We start from the raw sequence: 24,281 nt of genomic DNA on the forward strand, positions 1-24,281 counted from the left end.
TGGTTTAGCAATCTGAAGGCAGTTACCATTACTAATTCTAAAAAGGGATACAAAAATAGGAACATATCCAAATTTGGAGCATTTCTTAAAAGGAGCCTGAGTTCAAAATTCTGACTTTATCCTTATCAAATGCTTTTGGCAATGTTGAAGAAATCTTCTGGGAGAAATTTAATAAACATTTCTTGGAGGGACAGCATAGAGTGCAAACATCAGGGTGCCTCTATAAAATGCAATTCAAACTTGATTTCTGAACAATGCTTTTGCATACTCTGAGCTGTTCTTTCCAGCATTTGGAGTTTTAATTACAGAAATCCAAACCTGCTTCTAGATTCTTCTCCTCCCTGATCAGCCTAATATTATTCATGTACTTGCCTAGCACAAGCATTTCTTCCCGTGATAGAAACTGGAACCTGAAATTAATGCACCCAGACGAATTAATAGCACTTTAACTTCTGACTTTATTTTTTCCTCATATGAACAGGTGATAAAACACTGTCTGTGTCCAAAGCAGAAGGTATGGTTTCCTGTTCTCTTCTTTCACAGAGTACCAGAAAATGTAAACAATATTCAGGTTGAAGTTCTGAGTCCTAATTTTTTGCCAGCCTTTCGAATAACATTCATTTGTTTGTTTATACCAACATTTAACAGCATAAAGAATAAAACAAGCAAATGGTCTGAGGCATTTATATGAAGTGTTCAGATTGTGACAAGCTAGGATCTGCGTCGTTTTTAGTCTGACAAAGAAAAACATTGCTTTAGGAAGTGGGTCATGTGGGTGTACAAGTGCTTCGTGGACAGGCCGGATATGCCGTGGTTCTGGTCAGAGTACCACTGAAACACAAGGGAAGAAACCCGATTTATTCCTGCAGCCACACAGTGCATCTAGCTTTGACTTTTTTAGGCTTTCAGGACCTGATAATTTTTCTAATATTATGGTTGAAATTCTACCTAAGAATACTTAAATAAATAAAATAGTTATCATCTAAACATTTAGAGCAGGAAGATTTAAAGACCTTTTGTTAACCTTCACTACTGTTTCATATTCTTTAAACCGCTATTTTAGATCTTGGTGGCTGAGTTTTCACAGCGGCCAGCATCCTGCAGGATCGGGAGGCAGGCCTGGGGTCTAGGGCTGGTGCGCTGGGTCTGTTCCTTTGCTTTTCTGGAGCTTGGTTTCCTCATTTAAAAAACAAGGGGGTTGGATTCGATTTTCGCTAAAGCTCCTTCTGGCTCAAACACTCTATGAGGCTCTTAGCCTCTGAATCTAATTCCTCTCCGTTGCAGAAAATCTACAACACATATAACCATAAATACTCTTTATAGGAGTTAAAAATAGTATCATTTAAAAAAAAACCAGGAAGATGGTATTATGGATTTAAGCTTTATAATTGGAGAGATGCCGATAAGATTATTGTTTTCACTGAATAAAGATGGCTAGTGGTTAGGGTGTAATGCTCTGTGCTTATAAGTTGAATTTACTTTGGGGGTCACAATTAAAAAAATCAGAAAAATCTCACCTCACGCTTTGTAAATTATTTTTAAAAACACAAATTTCCAAAAGATATGGGTTTCCTTTTCTGGGTTCTTTTTCAACATAAGCAAGTGCTGGAGAATTTATGCTCGCTGAAGAGGGGGAAAGGCAGCGATCAGGGATTGTCTCCCTTGCCTTGGCTTTCGCCTTATTTTCCTCGCTGTTTCCATTTCCCGTTTCTTATGCAACCTGGATTTTACAGCTAGCTCATTCATTCATTCACTCAGTAAAAATATGAGCTTCTGTGGCGGGCCAGGCATGTGCCAGGCACTGAGAAAACAGAGATGAAAGAATTCTGTGACTCTGAGTGAAGCTGCATGACTTTAGGGAGCCTCTGAGGTTTCTGATAGCATTCTGCAGTTGCTTCTTACTGAATAAACAGAATCTTCTAGTTGCTTTGGGACTCCCAGGTTTTGCATCCACAGGCCACACTTATCCACATAAGATCACAGAGCTGTTGGATGTTTGAGCTAGAAGACCTTTTAATCTTGTGGACCCCTTTATTTTATATATGACTCAGTTGGGATCCCCAGTGGTGACATGGCTTGCCTAGTGGCCTTCAGGGAGTTAATGAAAGATCCAAGATTCATTTGCTAATGTTCTGCCTACTCTACCCTATAGCCTCTTTGTTAGATTTTAGTGAAAAAATAAAAAATAAGATTCCTCCTTTTAGCTTAGGGGTCTAAGGCCGTGAACATAAGTAAAACGAAATTATGTACCATTGCTTGGAAATCCACTTGTGCATTAACCAGAGCTTTAGCAATCTGTGCTGAGTTTTGAAAGTGCACATTATCTGCAACAAAGAGAGAGAGTTAAAGTGCTGCTAAATACCAGAAAGCATAGAGTGACATGTACTGCCTGGAAATGAACACCAACAATTATCTAGTCATGCAGTTGACATTGTCAGCAGTGAGTAATCACACTCATTTATGGAAATGTCCCTGACTCTTAGGTACTGACCCTGAGCATAGGCATAGGAGGATGGTTAATGTTTCTTAAACAAAGTGATGCTGGCTCAGTATTTTTATGTGTAAGAGTCTTGCTTAAACCTCACCATCTGCTGTTCCGTGGATGAGAAGATAGTCTACATTTCTGAAATATTCTGCTCTTGCCATCACAGTTGAATTCTGGAAAAGAGGAAAAATTAACATTTTAGTTGCTGCAAGTTCTAATAGAAAACTAGCTAAATCATTGTGCAATGGACTTAGCACCAATACCGAAATTATGTATTGCTTTGCTTGATAAATATTTAAGAGTCAGAGCAACACATTTTCATCATCATTTGCATTACTTCCATCTGATTCTTAGTTCGAAAAACTGAAAGTTTATGTGTCATATGTTACATATGAGTGAGACCTTAGGCATAAATGATGCCCGCTCAAGCTGTGTAGGGGTTGGCGGTGGGGAGGAGCATGGGGAAAAGGGAGGTTAGGGAAGACAGGATGGGGAAAGAAAGAATAGAATCCAAACGGAGTAAATTCCTTTCTAGCGAGGTGTTTTGCAGCTAACAAAAGATCATCATATTTGCTTGGAGACCCAGCAAATGTGTAAACTCTGAATGACTGCTTTAAAATTATTTAGCATATTTGAAATAAATTAATGACCTAAATAAACAGAAAATGCTTACTTTATAGTGCTTGAGATTATCATCCTTTGTTGGGAGACCCATGAATCGCTCTGTGTAGATAGATGCTATAAAATATATAAACATATGTTGTTTGCATGTGATATGTCATTTCATTAACCAACAAGACCCACTAGTTTGATACCTGCTCCTCAGTTCTCCCATGTGGAGCTGCTGAGGAAGGTTCTTCATTTCCTTTCCTGTAATGCTCCACGAAAGTCATTTGCTCTAAAATTTCCTTCACTAGGGCTAGAAGCAACGGAGGAGGAGATTATGGAAACAAGAGCACCTAACACTGGAAAGGGTTGATCTTCAGCTTTTTCACTTATATTCAGAGCCCTTCAGCAGGGAGCTGTTGAGATAGGAATGACCCCATGGAATGACCTCATTATATTTTAAAACAAATCACAGCCACCTCTAGTACTTTTACTGGTATCTTAATTAATCTGGGATGGAAAGATGTTCCTCAAATCTTCCTCCTCCAACATACACACATTTTTTTGTCCGAATAAAGATCCTCTACAAGTCACAATTGTCTCGTTTCTACACCAACACAGGGAAGAGGATCTGATGATAGCTAATTTTTGAATAATTATTAGAGATAATTCCAAAGAATCATCCTGCATTGATGTTAATCATAAAAATAGGCACACACAGGAGGTTTACTTCTCAAACAAGTTTTTTCATTCTTTGATTTCTGGAGCAATGGAGCTGGCAGCTGCAAACTGCGGTGTGGAGGTAAATTGCTTGGCCCCAGCCTGACTTTGCATAAGATGTACTTAAAAGCCAGTTATACTGCAACTATACACTTGCAAAAACACAGACTTAGCTCTGATTTTAAAGCTTTGGTTCAGCAGGGAGCACGAGGTTTCTGGGATATATATAAGATATATTGGATTTTGGAAGAGTCCTTCCTCACTCTTAAGATTTCTTTGGTTGTTGCAACATGATTATAATCAACCACATAAACAACCTTGTTTATACATTATATTTTCCCTGGTGATGCTGGGGTGAATTTTACTGCATAATTTGTTTTCCTAGCAACCTCAAATATAGAGTAATTATGTGTTAAATGTTTTCACAGCAACATTTATGAATATTTCCATACCGTAATATTCCCAGCTGGAGACTGGAGCCACTGCTATCCCACATTTGAAAAGACCAGTTCCCGAAGCAAGGGCCAATGATGAAACATAACCTCCGTAGGACTGCAGAGACATTGTTATGAGTCAATCCCAGATTTACTTTCATAAACTCTCCAACATATTTTTACAGCAACTCTAATCACGATAAGTGCTTATGGGAGGTGGGGGATACAGGTATGGTAGATTAAACATCTATCTTGCACCCGTGGCAGCAAGCTCCACCAGACATAACAGTAATTTCACCACTAGTAAATTATACATTCTTGGTGTGCTGATCAGAACATGGTAGGGGCAGTTTAAGAGATAGATATAATTGCAATTTTTCTGCAAAAACTTCTTTTTTTCTCTATATTTTTCCAACCAAAACCTTGCTAGAGCAAAACAGGATTTTACTTGAAAGAAATGCACATAAAAAGATTATTCCCAAGATGTAAAGCAAGATACTTCCCACAGTTTGCAAAAGTTCTGTGAGGCAGAACTTATATCTGTGTATTTACTTATTTACTTTCATAACAGAACAGCGGGGGAAGGACATAAGAACCTTTTGAATAGTTTAAGGCACGGCCAGAGTTTGTGTATAATATAGTGTTACGTATTCTATTTTGAGGATTCCTGGCATAGCAGCTCAAAGGAGGAAAAGCCATTGGTGTCTTTAAAAATCTTATATACCCTCCCACAAATTTAATGGAAAAACAAAGAAATATAAAAGGGGATACAAAACGCAGAGTCAGGAGTAGGTTTAGCTCTCATCGATTTTCTTCTCCAAGGAATCAATAGGTGATTCAGAAATGTGACCCTGATAACAGAAGGAGATGTCCACCCATGTCCCTTGGAAATTTGAACCTTTTCCTAAAAATGAGGAAATGAAGAGAGCAGCACAGCAAGGCTGCATCTGCCCCTGGAAGATGAATTTAGTCTGTATAAACATGCTGGGAGAGAGATGCTTCTCCTGAGAACATTGATTAAGCAGTGTTCTGGGACATGGATCCCCACAAAGTTGTGCCCTAGATTAGGAAGTGATTCGCAGTGTCTATTCTTGCCCCAACACAGGAACATCCCTATAAATTATAAGAGGATGGTGTGACTTTCCAACTAAGGACATGCCATTTTTTAGGATCTTCTTATCACAAACTTCTGGGAATCATTTCCCTCAGGTCAGGAGAGATCCTATCGCCTTTGCCACAGAAAAGTCAGTCTTTAAAGAGTGTGAAAGAATGAGAATGAGCGTGAGAGCTCTACAGAGCAAGCAAGAGACAGACAGACAGACAGACAGATGGTGATGGCAGCAGGTCAGTGGCAGGGGTCTATTCTTAATCCATGAAATACACGCAACGGGGAAATAAGATAAACAATCTTGCTGAATTCAACAGTTAAAGGAAGAAGTCTCTAACTAGTTTTGTTTTATGTTTCCAGCTCTGGGGAATTTTATTGAGGACCCTTGGCTACAAAACCCAGAATAAAAGAGGCAGCTCTAATTATACGTGGCCTCCTTTTATCATATTTGAAGGAGAACTAAAACATGTTTTAATAGGGGAAAAATATATTTAAAAAAAAAAAGGAACATTTGGGTTTAAAAATCATTTTGGTAAGAGAAAATTTTCTATCACATTCAAACTTTCACTTATCATATAAAAATAATTTGTTTTGATGAGTAGATTAACAACTATTACTGAAACAGATCTCTCCTTCCTTCTTAATTTCAGGTTCCAATGGAAGTAGAGTAAGCGTTAAGTTTTCGAAATATTATTATTGTTTACGGTTTTATTGGAAAAATGTGCTCCCTGCAAATAGCAATCCTGGCTCCTGCTTCTCCTCTTCTATGCCCCAGAACAGGAAAAAGCATGAAGCGAGATTTAAAGTAGAAAGCATTTACACGTAATAAAGAGGATTTTGGACATTCCTCTTCAAAATCTTAGAAATTGTTTATCTGTATCAACTCAGCGATTAGATGACAGTGCTCTATCTAAAGAAAATTCCATGTTTTCAGGAGGAATACAAATTGTGTCTAGGAATTTGTAAGAGCAAAACTAGTGCAGCAGTAGCACAACGAAAGAAGGTGTGCTTTAAATTCTCAGGCAGCTTAGAAAAGCTATTCTTATTGTAGAAACGAAGAGAAAAAAAAAAAAAACGGAGTTGACTTTTTTCTGCTCTCCCATGGGTGGGGCTCCAAGGCAGAGTGGGTGGCTGCTGCAAGAAAAGAACCCACGGAGCAGATTGGTCATGAGAATTCTAGAATTTTGTCCTTTGCACTTAGATGCCTTGCCATTTTGTTTAAATGAAGGGTATCTTTAAAAACATTCTTAGAAGGGCACAGAATTTCAAGGGGTTTATGGAACACTCTTGTGTGAGCCATAATGCATATCAAAACATTTTACCTACAGGCAATAATAACTAGCTAACGTTTGTATGGCCAAGGTTATTGCAAGGTTCTTTGTGGTCCCACACAATCTGTCTCGCTTCTCCTACCTCATACCTCCCCCTTGCTCACTGGTTCTCTTGAGGTTCTTTGAACTCTCCAAGCATGATTTGGCCCCAGGACTTTTGCAAATGCTGCCACCATCTGCCTGGAATGCTCTTTCCCCAGAAATTGGCATGGCTCACTTCCTCCCATTTCAAGGCTTAAGTCACAAAATAGTCTCACCTGTCCTTCTAATCTAAAATTGCACCAACCCTGCACCAGGCTCCTGTCATTTTTTATTTTGTTTTTCTCCATGGCACTTATCATCCTTTAACATCCTATACATTTTGCTTACTTTTCTTCCTTATTATCTTTCTCCCCAACCATTCCCACCACCATAAAGGTAGAGATTTTTGTTTGTCTTATTAATGAATGTATCCCCAGCACTGGGAATATGGCCTGAAACACAGAAGGGAATAGAATAAAAATTTGTTGAATATATGACTTTCCTATTAGCTCACCTAACCCTCACAATGACTTAGTGAGGAAATTATTGCTCACTTCATGATGAGGAAACTGAGGCTCAGAGTGAACTGAGAGTAGTTACAGAGTCACTAATCAGCAGAGCTGGAAGTCAAACCCAAGACTCCTGACTCTACAACCCATGCCATTTCCTCTATTCCTCTACACTAGGGCAACCTCATTGGAAAACCTGAAGGTCAGAGTCTAATATAGTCTCATTCGAGGTGCATTTGCCCTACTTTTACATCACTGATCACACATAGCAATTCAAATTGCTTATAATTAGTCACTGGAAGAGAAAGGAACTAAGATTAAATCATGAACTAATGCTTATTCAACACCACCTGGCTAGGCCTATATCAACAAAGCAAAGCCCATAAATGAGGTTGTTATTCTAATAATTTAGGCAAAACCCCTGCTGCTCTTCAAGTGTCAGAATAATTGCTTCAAGCTTTCTTTGCATAAACCAGGGTTTTGCAACTTCAGCACTATTGACATTTTGGTCTGGATAATTCTTTTTTGGGAGGGGCTGTCTTGTGCATTGTGGGATATTTAACAGCATCTCTGGCTTCTACTCACTAGGTGCCAGTAGCACACTCCCAGTTGTAACAAACAAAAATGTCTCCAGACCTTGCCAAATGTCCCCTGAGGGGCAAAATTGTCCGGCTAAAAACCATTGTCATAACAGACACTTCCTAGGCATGGTGCTGAGTGCAGAGCGGCTATCCGACAAGCAGCTAAAAACAGGACTCCTGGGCTTTGGTTTGTGTGAGCCAGAGAAACGAAAGGGTAAGATGAAAATGCCTCCTCTCCCCTTCTTAATCTGGATAAGAGAGGGAAATGTAGGATTTGCTGCTTACTGACCAATTAACTACAAAAAAAATTGTGCAGTTAGCTATAGTGTATCTCTCAGACCACTAAAGTGCCTAACACTTCATGGAAACAGACACTTCCTTGCCTGATATGGAACACGATAACAGCTAAATAACCCTCACGGTCATTCTCAGTGTCGTCTTCCTTCCCATCTCCAGTTTCCCCGTAGGTCCCTGCTTATTATGCTGTAAAAGAGGACTCAGAGCTGTAACCTCTTCCCACCCCCCTACTTCACGGCCTAAATTCAGGCCCTTGGTATTTGTTGCCGGTATTGCTGCTCTCCTAGCTCCTTGGCGCACTCCTCCTCCACCTCAGGCCATCCTTCACTCTGCAGCCAAGAGTGTCTTGCTAAGACACCAATGCCACTCCCTATTGACTTCTAGAGCGTTTCTCAAAGAGGTACTCATGGAATCAAATACTTTTTGGTAATACAGTATTAAACAAAATTTAACAGGAGTCTTTACTATTCCTTCAAAGAGCCTATACACACTATTATACAGAATTCATGATTTGTCTAATTATTATACCAGAGAATCTTTTCCCAAAAAATTTCCTGGTGCTAATAGAACACATTTGGGAGAATGTTGCCTTATAGGATTAAATTCAGTTTAAACAACATCATAGATTGTGAGATGGCCAACTATTGTGCTAAACATTTGAGAAACAAAGCTAAAAAAAAGATAAAGTCCATTCCCTTGATGAGCTTACATTCTCATGGGAGAAACCAATAGACGGACAAGATAGAACATGGTAATTCCTATAAGAGCAGTAAAAAGAGCTATTGGAAAACAAACCAAGTCACATCTGAGCTGGGTCTTAAAGAACAAGTACGAGTTTTCCATTTTGGAGTGAGAAAGAGGTGGGGAACGGAAGAAGAAGATGGACACTACAGGTGCAGGACACAGGACTTACAAAATCATGGGAATAAAGAAGCACAGACATAAGTCAAATTATTCACGAGGTGGAGGGAGAAGTGGAGAGAGATGAGACTGGAAAAATAGGTTGCAGCCAGACTGCTAAGGGCCTTGCATGGAAGGAAATATGTTTGGGCACTAGGTTGAGGTCAATGTGTAGCTCTAGAAAATATATAAGCAGAAAAGCAACATGGTAAGAATTGTGTTTTGGAACCATAACTTCATTAGCAAGATTGGAGCCTATGAGGCCAAAGCAGTGAGGCTAGTTAAGAGGCAATTGGAATAGTTAATCCAATACCACCCAACCTGTGATCCATGGACCAAAAGAATCAGCATTACCTGGGATCTCATTAGAAATGCAAACCTTGGGCCCCACCATGGAGTTCTGAATCAGAATCTCTGATGGTAGGGCCCTGGAAACTGTGTTTTAGCAAGTTCTCCGGGTGATGCTTATGCGAGCTACAGTTTGCAAAGCTCTGGTCTAAATTATATACTGAGACTTGAACTAAGGCCATGTCAGTGCAGATGACGAGAACAGATTTAGGTGTTTGAAGGTTGAATTAACAGAATTTACTAACCAATAAATGTCGGAGTCAGGGAGCAGTGGAAGATGCAAATAGCTCTGAACTTACTAATTTGGGTGCCTAGGTGTGTGGTGGGGTCCTTAATAAAGAAGAGGATTGTTTTAAAGTAGACTATAACAAGTTTAGCTTGGGCAAGTTAGGCTTGAGACCCCTGTAAGATATCTAGGAGAGATGATTAGTAGGCATTTGTAGTGTGGAGCTCAGAAGAGAGATGCGGGCTGATGGCAGGGATCTGGCAGTCATTATCATCTTTGAAACTACATGGATTTCCCCAAGGAAGTGAAGACTAATGAGAGTCAAGGCCAGACCCAGAAAAAGATTGACATTTAAAGAATAAATGGAGTGTAATGATCATGGAGATATAGAAAAATGAGAAGAGAAATATGTCACTGAGCCATGGATAAAGGCCACTCTCCTTTAAGTGGCCTAAAAGCCCTTCTGTTATCTGGCTATCTACCTACCCAGAGTCATGTCTTACACTTTCCTCACCATACACCGTAAGCTTCTGAAGTTTCAGGCATTCCCAACCAACTCAGAGTCCCCACACATGCCATATACTGTTACCTCAGGACCTGGGCAATGTTGTCTTCATTCTTCCTGGAATGCTGCATTACTAACCTATCTTCACCAAGCTCAAATGCTACCTAATTTCTGAATCTCCCTTCCGCTCTCACAGCCGGAATTAACCACTGTTCTGCCTGGTGTTCTCCACAAGTCACATCTCTCTTCACACATGAAACATTGCTAAACAATTGCTTTTTTGCTCTGCTAGAAGGTCAGGGCTATAATTTACTTTATTTCATCCCCTATAGAACCTAATGTAAGACCTAGTTAAGATCCAATAAAAATTTACTACGTTCATGAAAGAATGAATGAGTCAATGGTCAGATGGGTGGATTAATAAATATGGATTGGTCTTAAACTCAAAGAACTTATAAAAACGGTATGGCATTAAGGTGTTTTTCCTTCAGGACCTTCCGGGTCCTCTTGATGATTTAGGAGCTCTTCAAGTGTTGTTTCCATTGGCAGCCCACTTATTACTTTTTTCTCCCACACATGCTGTTAAAGTTTACCTCACAATCACTGCCATCTTGGAAAGTAAGCAATAAAGGGGGCCTAATATACTATTTCTTCCAGAAGCATTTGCACAGACATGGTGAGAATCTCTTATTGAAGAATTTCAGACTGATATGAATGTATTTTTGGGTGATGAGTGGGTTCCTTAAATCATCCCACATAGATGATTCTCTACCAAACTAATACCTAGAATGTTCTATAAATGAAATTAAAAGTTCCACTTTATAGTTATTTCAAAGCCTACAGTAAAAGCAAAGTAAAACTCTTAAGAGAAATGTTAATGATTATATGTAAGTGTTCAGCTTGAAATTTGAATCTTTCAAGGGTTTACTTTAGGAAATTTCATAAAAATGGATGGTGGGTCTTATCTGAAATATTTCACTATGAAAATATTTCATTTATTCTCACCCATTTGAATTCCATTCTGTTTAGATATTTAACATTTGATAGTTTTAAGAAGGACCAAATGGCTTGAAGTAACAACTTTCCACAAATTTCATAACAGCTCTTCATCTGGTCACTGAGCTGAGTTGAGCCCAATCCTGCAGATTCCCTTCAATATTGGGTTTCATTCCCTCCATCTTGTGCGGGCCGCTCTCAGAGAAAACAGCCAAGAAAAACAACCCAAGCACAAACGGCTGCAAATTGACTTGCAAATGTACAAATCCAGACCAAAAAGTGAAAGAGGAAATCTTCTTTGAAGGGTAATTATCATAATTTATAATGGGCAAATCTAAACTCTTTCCAATATTTCTCCAAATTTTCCAAGGACTTCATTGCCCATGACTGATAAGTTTTGCCACTTCTTTTTAATGCGTTTTTTTTTTTTCCCCCCAAAGCCCCAGTAGATAGTTGCATGTCATAGCTGCACATCCTTCTAGTTGCTGCATGTGGGACGCGGCCTCAGGATGGACGGAGAAGTGGTGCCTCGATGCGCACCCGGGATCAGAACCCGGGCCTCCAGCATCGCAGCGCGTGCACTTAACCACCAAGCCACAGGGCCGGCCCTTTAATGCGTTTTAAAAATCTGCACAGCTCCTCAAACATGGGAAATTATCTCCATGACCTATCATTCGGAAACTAAATAATACTTCTCTCCAGTTAGTACAAATTAACACTAGGTTTGGTAAAATAACTTGATTACCAAAAAAAAAAAAAAAAAAAGAAAGAATCGCAACAGCCAAGATATGACTGGGATAGGGTAGGTGCTAGGGAATCTTATTCTGAAAGTTCTTGTAATTTCAAACTTTAGTTTAGCTTTTCATAAAAATGAAATGATAAAATACAAAATAAAAGGTATATATTAGCTCTAAAGTAACAAAGAAAATTAAACCTCTGATGAATATGGTTCAGTTCAGTTTACTATAACGGCAAAAAATTAAGTAAAAATGTATCAATTATGAGTTAATTTGCTGTACAGAGAAGAAACTAAAAAATTGAAAAAAGGAACAAACACTTAGAGCCACCACTTTGAAGCCCAGATTATCCAAATTGACTGTTTCCATTGACAGATTAAATTATGTTGCAACATGAACATTTCATGAGAAACCTTACAAGCGAACACTTTAGAAAATGATGATTGCTGAACTGAATAACAGGCATAAAACATATAAAACAACTCACCCAGCCCCATATGGCTATTCTTTTTTCATCAATGAAACCCATTTCTATGAATTTTCTAAAGTAAAAGAAACAAATTTTTAGAATTTTAAGTGTGTAAACATGACATTTACTTCATTACACAAGCATATTTAATCCAAAGATTTAATAGAAATGCTACGTTTTCTTTGTTTAAACACATGCATAATAAGGCTGCATTTACAAATAATTAAGGGAGTATTATCATGTTTTCTGCAAAGGATAAAAGAATCCTTTAGTCTCCACAGTACCTCTACTGAGAGTTCTTTCAGGGCTGTAAGGCCGCGTATCCTCATTGTGTGGGTGAGTTACTTGGGACTCAGACAGGTCAAGAGACAGGCTCGAATATAACACAAGAAGTAATAGCACCAGGACTAGGAGCAAATTTCCAAATCCCTGTCTTTTTGGAAAAAGGTTTTTGTTGTTGCTGTTTTAAGTTTTATTAATTTCTTATAACTTTGCTTAGATGTTAATGATAATCGCCATCTCATTATTGGTCACATCCATCGGTGGAGAAATATCCATCCCTCTTCCATTTCATGGTACTCTCAATTTATCATGGTATGGATAATTATATATATCTTTTAAGATATAGACATGATTCATTTGAGCTCCACCACGGCAGAGCCTCCATTTGAAAACTATTTTGAAAATAAATCTCTCCTTAGGAGCAAGAGGCCATGCTAAAGGGCAACCTTTAAAAAGTCCTCAGGGAAGCCCTCAGAAATGTAACTTTGCGAAGTTGGTACCAAACAAGAATGTTTTAGGCTAATTTATTCCATGTCCCCTTGAGGGCTGGTGTTCTAGAGTATTGTGATTTATTTTGAGAATGGTTTGATGAAAACTCAAGAAACTCTCAGAGAAACAGAGGCAGTGGAATTAAAAAGCAAACTGGATGAGGCATTGCGGAGGCCTGGATGCAACAGTAACAAGAAGGAGGGGAGGAGACCAAAGTGACACACACGGCCCCAGGAAAATCCTATTTTTTTGTTCCTTTCAGTTATGTGAATGCCCTTTCTCATTCTTCTCTGGAAGTAGGATGGAGTGATTTTTATTAGTTGAATAAAGGAGTTTCTTAAAGGGATTTCACAGCAACCATTTTGCTCTTTGCATTGATTCAACAAGCACGTTTCTGATGCATAGAGGAGTTGGGCAAATGCCCGGGACAAACAGATGGGAAGAAGCCCCGTCAGTCACAGCTTACCCGACACTGATTCTGAGGGACACTGAGGAGTCTAGAGGGAAGAAATGCAGTAGCAAATGGAAAGTTGCTACCTGTGTGGATGCTGTTCATGGTAAAGCAGAGAAAATGTGCAGCAAATTGTGGCATTTCGGCAATTCTTCCACAAACTTCAAAAACCAAACGAAAGAAGAGAAGGTTCACTTTCTTTGCAAAAAAAATAATCTTGCCAGTAGTGCTTGAAGACAGTTCTGAGCCATAAAACCAATCGTGATTTTACGATCTCCCAGAAGCTAGCAATCATATTGCCTTGCATCTGGGGTAAAAGCAAATAACAGGTGATATATGGGAGCAGGAAATTCTTAACAACTCCCTTCCTAGGTTCATTCTGAAAGGATGACATTTACAGGAAATGATAGTGCAATAGTTAACAGGGAAATGAAACATAACACTTAATGTGGTGGGACGAGGTTAAAGGTTAGCTAGATAATCTGAGCACTTTGAGACCAATCAGGCTCTATAAAATTTACCTCCAAATTCTGAAGAGCTTTCAGGAGGGTTATCAGGAATACTGTAGATAATATGGTTAAATCAACCAAATGTTAGTAACAAATGAAAAAGCATGTTTTTCTAATTTGGGAGGCTGGACTGAACTTTACAACTTTTCTCTCATAAAAATGGCCCTAGACCCCGGCCTGGTGGCGCAGAGGTTAAGTGCGCGCGCTCTGCTTTGGCAGCCCGGGGTTCACAGGTTCGGATCCCAGGCATGCACCGACGCACCGCTTGTCAAGACATGCTGTGGCAGTGTCCCATATAGAGTAGAGGAAGATGGGCAGGGATGTTAGCCCAGGGCCAGTCTTCCTCAGCAAAAAGAGGAGGATTGGCATCAGATGTTAGCTCAAGGCTAGTCTTCCACACAAAAAAAAAAAAAAAAAAATTGGCCCTAGACCAAAAGTCAGTTTGGAAGCCTAGTGATCAATTATTATTCTATTTTGGAAATGTTCTTATTGATATCATGTATAACAGTATAATATGATATTTTTTTCTCATATAATTCTTCCTTACCATTAACCCTCAAGTTATATAAATTTCAAAGTTGTGGATATGTCAAAAATGCCAAAGATACCCCAAATGAGCAGAGTTGACCCGATAACTACTGTAGTTTTATGAGTCCCACACATGTACCATTTGCAGAGAAACCTGAATAAAATAGGTCCCAGGTTCACCTATGCTTTGACCTCACAAGCATCTCTGTGGAAGGATTCTCTTTTGTGTAGTCAAAAGTCGTGAAGTTGTATGGCTTCTTTTTTTTTCCTACTTTGCATTATTTGAATCTATTTATTGACCCTCACTAGTATTTACTGTTTCCAAATATGTACATATGATTTTATTTTGGTATGTAGAAAATTTAGACAGATTGCATTTTGTAAGAGATTCAACAGGACAAATTTCATTCTTTGGGAGGTATTTGAAGGCTACCATAGAGGGATTACAATTTCAATTCCCCAGGCCAGACATTCAGTGTCTGATTCCTAAAACACTTCTTGGGGAGACATATGGTTGAATTATTCCCAGTATTATCATTATAAATCTATGCCTTTTAACTTTTGTTTTCTCAAAGCATCAGATTCCAAGGTTTTCCTTTCACTTTTGCAGAATAATGGTTTCAAGCAAAGTCAAGGCCAGCCCCAATTGGCATCTCCACTATTCCATATGTGTGCTGCATGGGCCACACAGCTGCTCCTTGTTCACTAGAGTGTTTACTAAAAGCAATGCTGTCCCTTCAGAATGCAGGTAGTTTATCCACTTTGCAAAGATTGTAAGTGCACTGAAAGTAGAGATTGTAAATTGCACAATTTTACACAGAGTATATTGCACTGGCATGTATTAATATTTGACCAATTGTTGTTAAATGACTGACTAAATGAGTGAATATACGCCTGCTATAAAACAAGAAGACTTTCTTCAGGCTCCAGCCTAAAAGTGGCTCAGAGAAGGTAAAGGTAGCCAATTACCATGTCTGGCCCATCTTCAATTCTAAACACGAAAGACATTTATGTTATTGTGAAAATCGGTAGAATTTGTGGCTTCATGTCCTATACGTTGAACATCAGAAATAACAACTTTTGTTAAGGTCTGTACGCGGGTTACAGGTTTAAATTTTCATTCCATCCAAGGAACACATTAATAAGTGATCTGATCTGTTTCTAGAAGTATTCTTCTTAAATTTGAATTCTGCATTTTTGGCGGTAAATAAATGCATGAAAATATAATGATGTATTTTGTTGTTATGGGTGGTGGGTTATGACGATGAGATGATGATGATGATGAGATTGTTTTTCAACCAATGGCAAAACAAACCACTTTTCAGCTCTACCAACTTTGGAAAAGACCTAATTGAATTACAAATGAGGCATAATTTATATCTTTGTCTTTGATGTAGTCCCAGGATTACACGTCCTTGGGTTTATTGCATGGTTTAAATACAAATAGATGTGACCTACAGTGCCAAAACAAAAAACAAAAAACAAAAAACCCATAACCCCACAAAACACAAATTCCTTAAAGAATTAAGTCTATAATGCTGACAATTGTGTTAATATTCCCATTAAGGCACACCACAGTCTTTATGTGAGATCTCTTGGTGGAGTTTTTCTTTGAATTACCTTTTCTACATCTCTCTGTCAGGCAGAAGACTCTCCCAAACAAGTTAACAGTGTGGAAAGGCCAAAAATTTGGATCAGTAAGAAAGATGGAGCCTCCTAGAAGTTATGCGTGAATGATCCCCAATTTGTGGTTTCATGTCCTGTATGTCACTATGTATCTCGTAGTGTTATTTAATAATCTATTGATTTGTCATATTTTAATCAAATAGGCTTTGTTTTTAATTGACTATTTTGTGCATAAGTGTGTGTATATTACCGTTCACAGAAAGGAAGAAAAATTTGAAAACATATGGGTTATGATTACTTTTCTATTTTTGAGAATAATTACTTGTGAGTCTAACTAAACTCTTCTGCTTTGATCAGAGACAAAAATACAGAAAAGTGTTGTCTAGGCCTGGCTCCTAGCTGTTGAATACAATCTGTGTTGTGTAGGCTGCATTGAAATCTATAACTATTAATAGTATTAAATGGCATTAAGATGATAAAAGAAATGTACTAATGCATTATCTAATTTGCTACAGTGTTTGACCTTTAGCTGTCACATATGTATATACATCCATGACTAAGAGTGCAATTGGCCTGTGTTAGTTTTTACATTTACAAACTGCTATTCTCTAACTTCACTTATTCATATCGTAATAACAGAGACCCAATAACTATAGAGAAATATCCAGCAGAATCCAAATGTTTCCAAATAAGCAATAATTTTGGTGACTATATTCTTTATGTTTCAGGAAAAAATGACTGAGCCATAAATTGTAGTTGAGAAGAAGAACTCAGGTTATGAATCTGCCTTGCCTCTAAATGTTTTCTTAATATAATTTCTATTATGTAAAATGAATTTTTTCGATAATGAAAATAGGAAAACATTTTCATGCTAAAATAACTGAACTTCACAGCTAGCTTAACTACAAATTAATGCCTAACATATATAAGCATATAGTGCTGATAAAATCTTGAGCCATTTCTAAATTTAAAGGTAGAATCCACAGCATCAGCAAGTTCAGATATTTGGTTTCCTACAGACCATCCCTAGAGTTATACAAATTTTTCTGCTAATTGTGAGCCATGTTAATAAGTGAAAGGATATTATAATGACTGAAACATCAAAAAAAAAAGTATTTGTCATTTATCACTATAAGTTATTTTCTAAGCATTTATTAGCTCTTTTCCATGAATAAGTTTTTCTCATATTGGGCAAAAATATCCCTTTAAGACTAACGATAGCTTTAGATGAAGTTAGGAAAATAGACAAAAAGATTTAAGTCATTAAGGATGAAGAAACCCAATAGTGATTGCGTGACTTTTGTTGCATGTCAGTTTCTGTTTGAATGAGAAGGTGCTCACCTGACAGCTGTGATCTGGTCCTCAACTTCATAAACACCCAGCTTTCGATATACTGCATAAAGGAGTTTGTCACCTTGGAAAGCTGTTCCTCGACCATCCACCAAGGCAATGACTATCCCTTCCTTACTTGCAAGGTAAGATATCCAACTAATAGCGAATACAGACCTTACGCTCTGACTGCAGGGACCACCATACCTAAAGGAAAAAAAAAAAAGAATCTCTTATTCCTTTGTAAAACTCAACTTCCCATCATGGCCAAGAATTGCTTTTAGTATTTCTCAGTACATTTGTTTGACAAAATTTCAATAACAGCGGCATTAGAACTGGCTCAAAATCAAGAGAGGACCAGGCTTTTCCCAGAGGTTTGCTACAAGGAAGTTGTTTTGGGACACAGCCTCTCTTATTCCCCAAAACGGATACATCTAGGGTTGGCATTTCAAGGAATATGTGTGGGTTTTTCGTCATTTCTGCCACCTGCCACTTGCTAAAAGCAGGCATAAGATATACTAAAAAAATGCATGGTGTTTTAAGCAAATTGTGTGTAGGTCAGCACTGATTTTGGGTGTGATTCCACTAAATGCATTCCATTCCCTTATTTCATTTCTAACTCAATTACATAAGATGTTAAGATGATTTACAATATTTTTTTGGCTGCAATTTCTCTATCTCAAAGGTATTCTGACACATTCGGCAATTTGCCATACAAAGGAAATTCAACACAGCAAATGCAAGCAAGTCCATCTAAAATCTCAAAACTTCCTCAGTCTATTTTAAATAGCCATATTTTATTTACTCTGATTAGTTGAGGAATATATAAAAACAGCATCAATAAGAACTGTTACCAAGGAGAATGGTTTATTCTATCTCATAAGTGTGTATTCAATTCAACATATTTTCAGTAAATAGTTTTTACACCAAAGAAAATATTACATACACTTGAATTAGCAAGGGATACTTCTTTGATCTGTCAAATTGAGGAGGAAGAATCATCTTGTACCATAAAGCTTGAAAAAAAAGGAGAAAAATCTTCATTCCACTATACTGATAGCATTATTTATTTTCTTTAATAACAATAGAGAACACAAAATCAATTCATAACCAGCAAATTTTTAAGAATTGAGAATGTTTTAAATTCATTTTTATTACATATTTTTGTCTAATTTACAAATTACTAGAAATCTTGAATTATTGTTTTTCTAGAAGCACACACTCTAAAATTAAAATTAGTTAAGCTCTTTTTAAAAAATATCAGTGTTAAAATGGAGCTATGGAAAAGTATAAGATTAATCCTATTCACAAAAAATATTAAAGGTATTTTGTGAAACTCTACTGTTACAGTAAAATTGTTTTGATATTGTAGGATTTGGATTATAATATTTACCCTATAACATTTTTTAAAAAAGTAAGATAAATGTTCAGCTTCACATCCATAAATAAGAAATTTTTTAAAAATCTTACTAATTTCATCCACTTCAAGTTTCTTTATTTCCTCTTTAGGCAGCTGGATATTTTTCAACGCATTTTCCAATTCCTTGTTTTCTTCCAGGATTTTAATTTCTTAAAAAAATAAAATGTTCATTTTTAATGAACAACATTTCCATAAGAAAATTCCTTTCTTAAAATTCCTCTGGCTTTAATGTGGATGAAACTGAAACTGTATAAAGATTGCTTAAGGAGTTTCATATTGACAAGCATATTTTTAAACGAGTTTATGAAGTACGAGCTTATGAAGGACATCAATTATTGTCGCCTAAACTGTTCCTTACGGTATCGAAACAGAATCACAAGAGCAACAATGTTTTTATTCAGCCACATTTTCCCATCTCCAGCTTTTCTTTTTTAACGCAAAGCTACAACCTGAGTAGGTGACATTTTTTTATCATCTACTAAGAAAAAGAGTAATAGAAGTAAAATCTATATTGCTGAAACCTCAAATTTAAAATAATTATGTAGTTACAGAGTTTGTTTATAAATTTTCAATGTGGGAAGTCAAATATCATTTTTTTAATTTTTATGTCTATTTCTTTCTTAATCTATTCCTGTTGTACTTGGTTAATATAGGATATTCTTCCTTTTTTTTGGAGGGAGGGCAATTGAATTACTGTGTATCCTGTTCCTTTGAATCCTTTCTTTCACGGTAGTTATATATCTTAGCAAAACAAAAATATATCCACACTATGATCTCTTTCTCTCTTTCACCTTAAAAGATCTTCTAAAAAACTGTTGTTTATATTTGAGCTCAGTTATGTTTCACACTTTAATCTTTGAAACTGAACAAATCCATTAATCTCCTGATGCTGTAGATTGGTGGTATATGCAAATGAGTTTCTAGCAATGGAGGGAGGGCTTATTGTAAGCTTTATTTTAAACTAGAATTGATACCAGGAATCTTCTAGAGAAAAGTCAGACTTTCATATAATACGTGGAGTTTTTACCTTTATTTTTACAAGAGACTCTGGATGACTTCTGAGATATGGCAATTTCTACAAAAGACATCCTGTGGACTTCTCGTTTTTGTGCCTTTTTAAAAAGTGGTCCTTGAAGATAGGGAACTGGAGGAGTACTTGTAACTGCACTAAGTTTGCCAAACCACTTCCCTTGTAACTCTCAGTTTTCATATACTCATGGCATTTTGCTCCAACATGTTATATTTAATCTTAGAACAAATATAGATGTTTTGGTATGAGTTGTATAAGATACATAATAAATTTCATTTTAACTTTGGATAATCCATCGGGAAAGAGATACTTGTGGCATCTTAAAAATTAAAACCAAAAAAATAAAATGAATACACAATTCTAAGTACAATGGAGCCAGCTCTTCATTTTCTTTGTGCGAGTTCTGTATGCGGAGCTGTCGTGGGATAAAGGGAATCCTGTGGGGAGCCAGCACACACAGTGGTTATTTACTTATTTGGTACTATTGTTATCATTTTACCAACAGGTTCTGGAAGTCAGCGACAATCTGCAGGTGTTGTCAGATTGATTTGACTTTGACTCCTTTTCCATTCTGTTCCTAGCTGTTGAACTTTTCTGATTCATGACTTGCTGAAATGCCAAATTTAATTTAAAAGCTTACTAAAGCTTCTACATGTTTTTAGATGATAAGTGGGCAAGTTTCCCACCCCTTGGAGCAAAATGGAATTTCATAGGGCTGGGAGGAGAGGAAGGGGTGGCAATTGCGTTACGTGACTGCGTTAAAAGTCTATGACTTGGCAAAGGAGCGCCCAGTCCAGACTGCACCTTTTACCTTCTTTCCCTTGTCATTATATATTCAGTACTCAGCATACTCAGTACCTCGTGACTGACATGTATGTGTATGTGTTGTCTCTATATTTGTAGACTCTTCCTCATGATGAAATCAAGTGGTAAGAATGATGGATCATGTATGAGATTTTTGTTTAAATCATATTAACCACAATATATTGCTCATTAATTAAATTATGTGAAGAATCTATGGAAAAGCTGATAAATGAGTTCAATCAGTCGGATAATTTTAATGAGCACCTGCTGTGCCTGAAGTAACTAAGCCTCAACTGGCCCTCACTGTCAAGTGTCAACTCTTCTGGGTTTCCATAGCGCCCAGGGCAAGTCCTCTCAGTTATTTTCAAATGCCGTTACCCCACTTTGCAGAGAAAATGGAGCCATTGCATTATTTTCTGCAATGTCTACAAACTTTCACACAATTATGTCGTTAATTTCTTCATCCTGTCTCATCACAATGCAAGAAATTAATCCCCTCACCTGTCTCTGGACTCCGTCTTTTCCCAGCTTCTCAAGGGCCTCCCTCTTTTATATCCTCAACCCCTTTTGGTATCTTAATTTCTTCCATCAGCATTTGCCATGCTCAAATGTTTATCATCTTTCAAAAACAAAATTAAACCTCTACCAATCCCTTCCAGCCATCCTACCTCTTTCCTCTTCTCATTAGCCAGACCTATTGAAAATACTATCTCTTTTTATTCACCTCCTATGCAGGCCTTAATTTACTGCAATCTGGCTTCCACGTCCCCTGCTCCACTGAAACTTCTCTAACCAAGGTAACGCTAATCTCCTTCTTGCTGAGTGCATTGATTTAGAGCAAGTCTCACTTCGCTCTCTGAAGCACTTAACACAGATGACTACTCCCTCTCTCTTGAGATCCTCTCCTCCCCTGCCTTCCATGACACCACACTCTCAATGTTTGTCCTCCTCCTTCTGTTCCCTCTCGGTCTCCTTTACAGCTCATTTTTCTCTTTCTATTTCTCATGTTGGTGTTCCACGTGGTATTTTTTTTATTGAGGTATAGTTTACATATAACATTATATTAATTTCAGATTGCAATATAATGATTTGATATTTTTATATATTGTGAAATGATCACAACAATAAGTCTAGTTTACATCCATCACCATACAGTTTTTTTTCCTTGTGATGAGAACATTTAAGATCTACTCTCATGGCAACTTTCAAATATGCAATACAATGTTAACTATTGTTACCATGCTGTACATTATATCTCCATGACTTATTTATTTTATAAATGGAAATTTGTATCTTTTGATCTCTTTCACCCATTTCACCCACCACCTGACCCTCTTCCTCTGGCAACCACCAATCTGTTCTCTGTAACTATGAGCTCAGTTGTGTTTTTTTAGATTCCACATATAAGTGAGATCATATGGTATTTTTCTTTCTCTGTCTGTATAATGCCTTCAAGGTCCATCCATGTTGTCACAAATGGCAGGATTTCACTCTTTCTTATGGCTGAATAATATTTCATTGTGTACTTGTATATACCACATTTTCTTTATCCATTCATCCGTTGGTGGACACAGGCTGTTTCCAAGTCTTGGCTTTGTAAATAATGCTGCAATGAACATGGGGGTGCACTTATCTTTTAAATTAGTGTTTCGTTTTCTTCGGATAAATACCCAAAAGTGGAATTGCTAGATCATGTGGTAGGTCTATTTTTAGTTTTTAAAGTAACCTCCATACTATTTTCCATGGTGGCTGCACCCATTACATTCCCACCAACAGTGCACAAGTATTCCCTTTTCTCCACTTCCTTGCCAACACTTGTTATGTCTTGTCTTTTTGGTAATCACACAGCTTTATTCTAGGCTCACTCTCCACGCTCACTCTCCACTACCATCACCCACCTTCATTTTTCCCATTCTGCTATCTCATTCACTTCCATGGCCTTAGTACCCATGTCGTTCATAAACAAATTACTTCTTGATCATCATCTTCAGTCCAAACTAATCCTCAAACATCCAAATCCAAAACTATATCACTCCAGGACAGCTCTACTTGGCTATCTCATCAGTACCTCAAATTCAACATTCAAAACAAAATTCATCATCTCCCCAAAAACCGTCTCTCCACAGTGAATCTCCTCCTTCAGTAAAAAGCAGCAATATCGATCCACTTGACCAACTCGGACATCCAAGCAGCATCAATCCCTCCTTCATTTTTGAGTCTTCAGTTTGATGTAGCTATCATTACGAAACATTTCCCAACCCAAGAAACCCAGATGAGGTGCCCTGCCTATGTGTTTTCATGCCTTATTTCCTCTATCTTAATACTTTACCCCACTGCAGTGGGACTGCCCATTCACATGTTTGCTTTCCCCACTGATCTATAATCTCCTTGAGGACACAGACAATGTCTAACCCAGTATCTGTTGATTTTAAGAATCTAGTATCCAGCACAGTGGCTGACAATGCAGTAGGTGCTCAATAAATATTTATTGAATGAAGATTGCTGCATCAAATGCAATGGAAAATGGGTGAAAATAGTACAAATAAATAGAAGACACAGTATCCGCTCTAAAACCCAGCTCAAAACTTGTCTGGGCATTTATTAAAAATACAGATTCCCTAGCGCAATCTAAGATCTACTGAACTAGAATCTCTGGGGAGGGCCTGAGAATCTGTATTTGTAATAAATATCTCCAGAGAATTCATCGTCAGGCAAGTTTGCAAAACTGTGCTCTAAAGGGATTTGTAGTCTATTTCATGAGTTAGAAAACATATAAGTACATACGACATATATGAAAGTGACACGAAGACTGTACCTATTTTGTAAGTACTGGGTGAACTAATAAAGCTTTGCAAGCAGTACAAAAATTGGTATCTGGCAGGAATGTGAAAAGGATAGTAAGAAAGTGGAAATTCATGCTATAGGAAAAGGAAAGCTGACCTTTATTTTGCAGTCATGATAAAATGGGAATTATACATTTATGGTGATTTCCATTACAACAAAAGCTTACAGATTTGAAAGTAGTACTGCTTTAAAATTTCTCTCACTGAAGGTTGAGATGAGCCAAATTGAGAAATACAATCTGTTATTCTTAAAAGTATTTCATTATCAGACACAAGGTAAAAAAATCTTCCAAGTGAAACTAAATTCACAGTCCCATTATTATGAAGCCTGTCCTGTCCAGAGCTCCTGAGCTGACTCTGTTTTTGCTCATTACCTTATTTTCACCTGTTCTTGAGCCATTGAGCTGGCAGCCAAACTAATCCCAAAGCAGTCTCCTGACCTGTCACCAAAGCTGTCCAGGGATGATCGCAGGCACGAGTGTTGAAGTCCCGCATTGTTCCTAGTCTCCACCAACTTCAACCCTCTAATGCTGTTTAATAGTAAATCAAAAGATAACAGAGAACTGCAGGAAGAGTATCAGGGCGATTACACACTTGGATAACTCTGTCGAGAGCAAAAACAGTCGTCTTTGAGCTGTGAACTATTTTGAACCTATATCGCAAATACGGAATGGAGGACTGTCTCAATAGCAGTTGA

The 24,281-nt window shown here is 37.6% G+C and overlaps 1 protein-coding gene across 1 annotated transcript in view; it reads right to left on the reverse strand.

Annotated features, from left to right (window-relative positions):
- Positions 1–700: 700 nt before the first annotated feature.
- FAP (fibroblast activation protein alpha) overlaps positions 701–24,281 on the reverse strand; it is a 71,086-nt gene continuing 47,505 nt past the window's right edge. The window contains 9 exon segments of the mRNA XM_004428261.3: positions 701–831; positions 2,251–2,324; positions 2,586–2,658; positions 3,159–3,223; positions 4,264–4,363; positions 12,292–12,346; positions 17,500–17,694; positions 18,434–18,503; positions 18,958–19,056. Coding sequence (XP_004428318.2) covers positions 730–831; positions 2,251–2,324; positions 2,586–2,658; positions 3,159–3,223; positions 4,264–4,363; positions 12,292–12,346; positions 17,500–17,694; positions 18,434–18,503; positions 18,958–19,056 — 833 coding nt within the window. The 3' untranslated portion in view covers positions 701–729.

This window comes from Ceratotherium simum, chromosome 9 (assembly GCF_057802395.1).
Source record: "Ceratotherium simum simum isolate JZ-2026a chromosome 9, ASM5780239v1, whole genome shotgun sequence".
Lineage (NCBI taxonomy): Eukaryota > Metazoa > Chordata > Mammalia > Perissodactyla > Rhinocerotidae > Ceratotherium > Ceratotherium simum.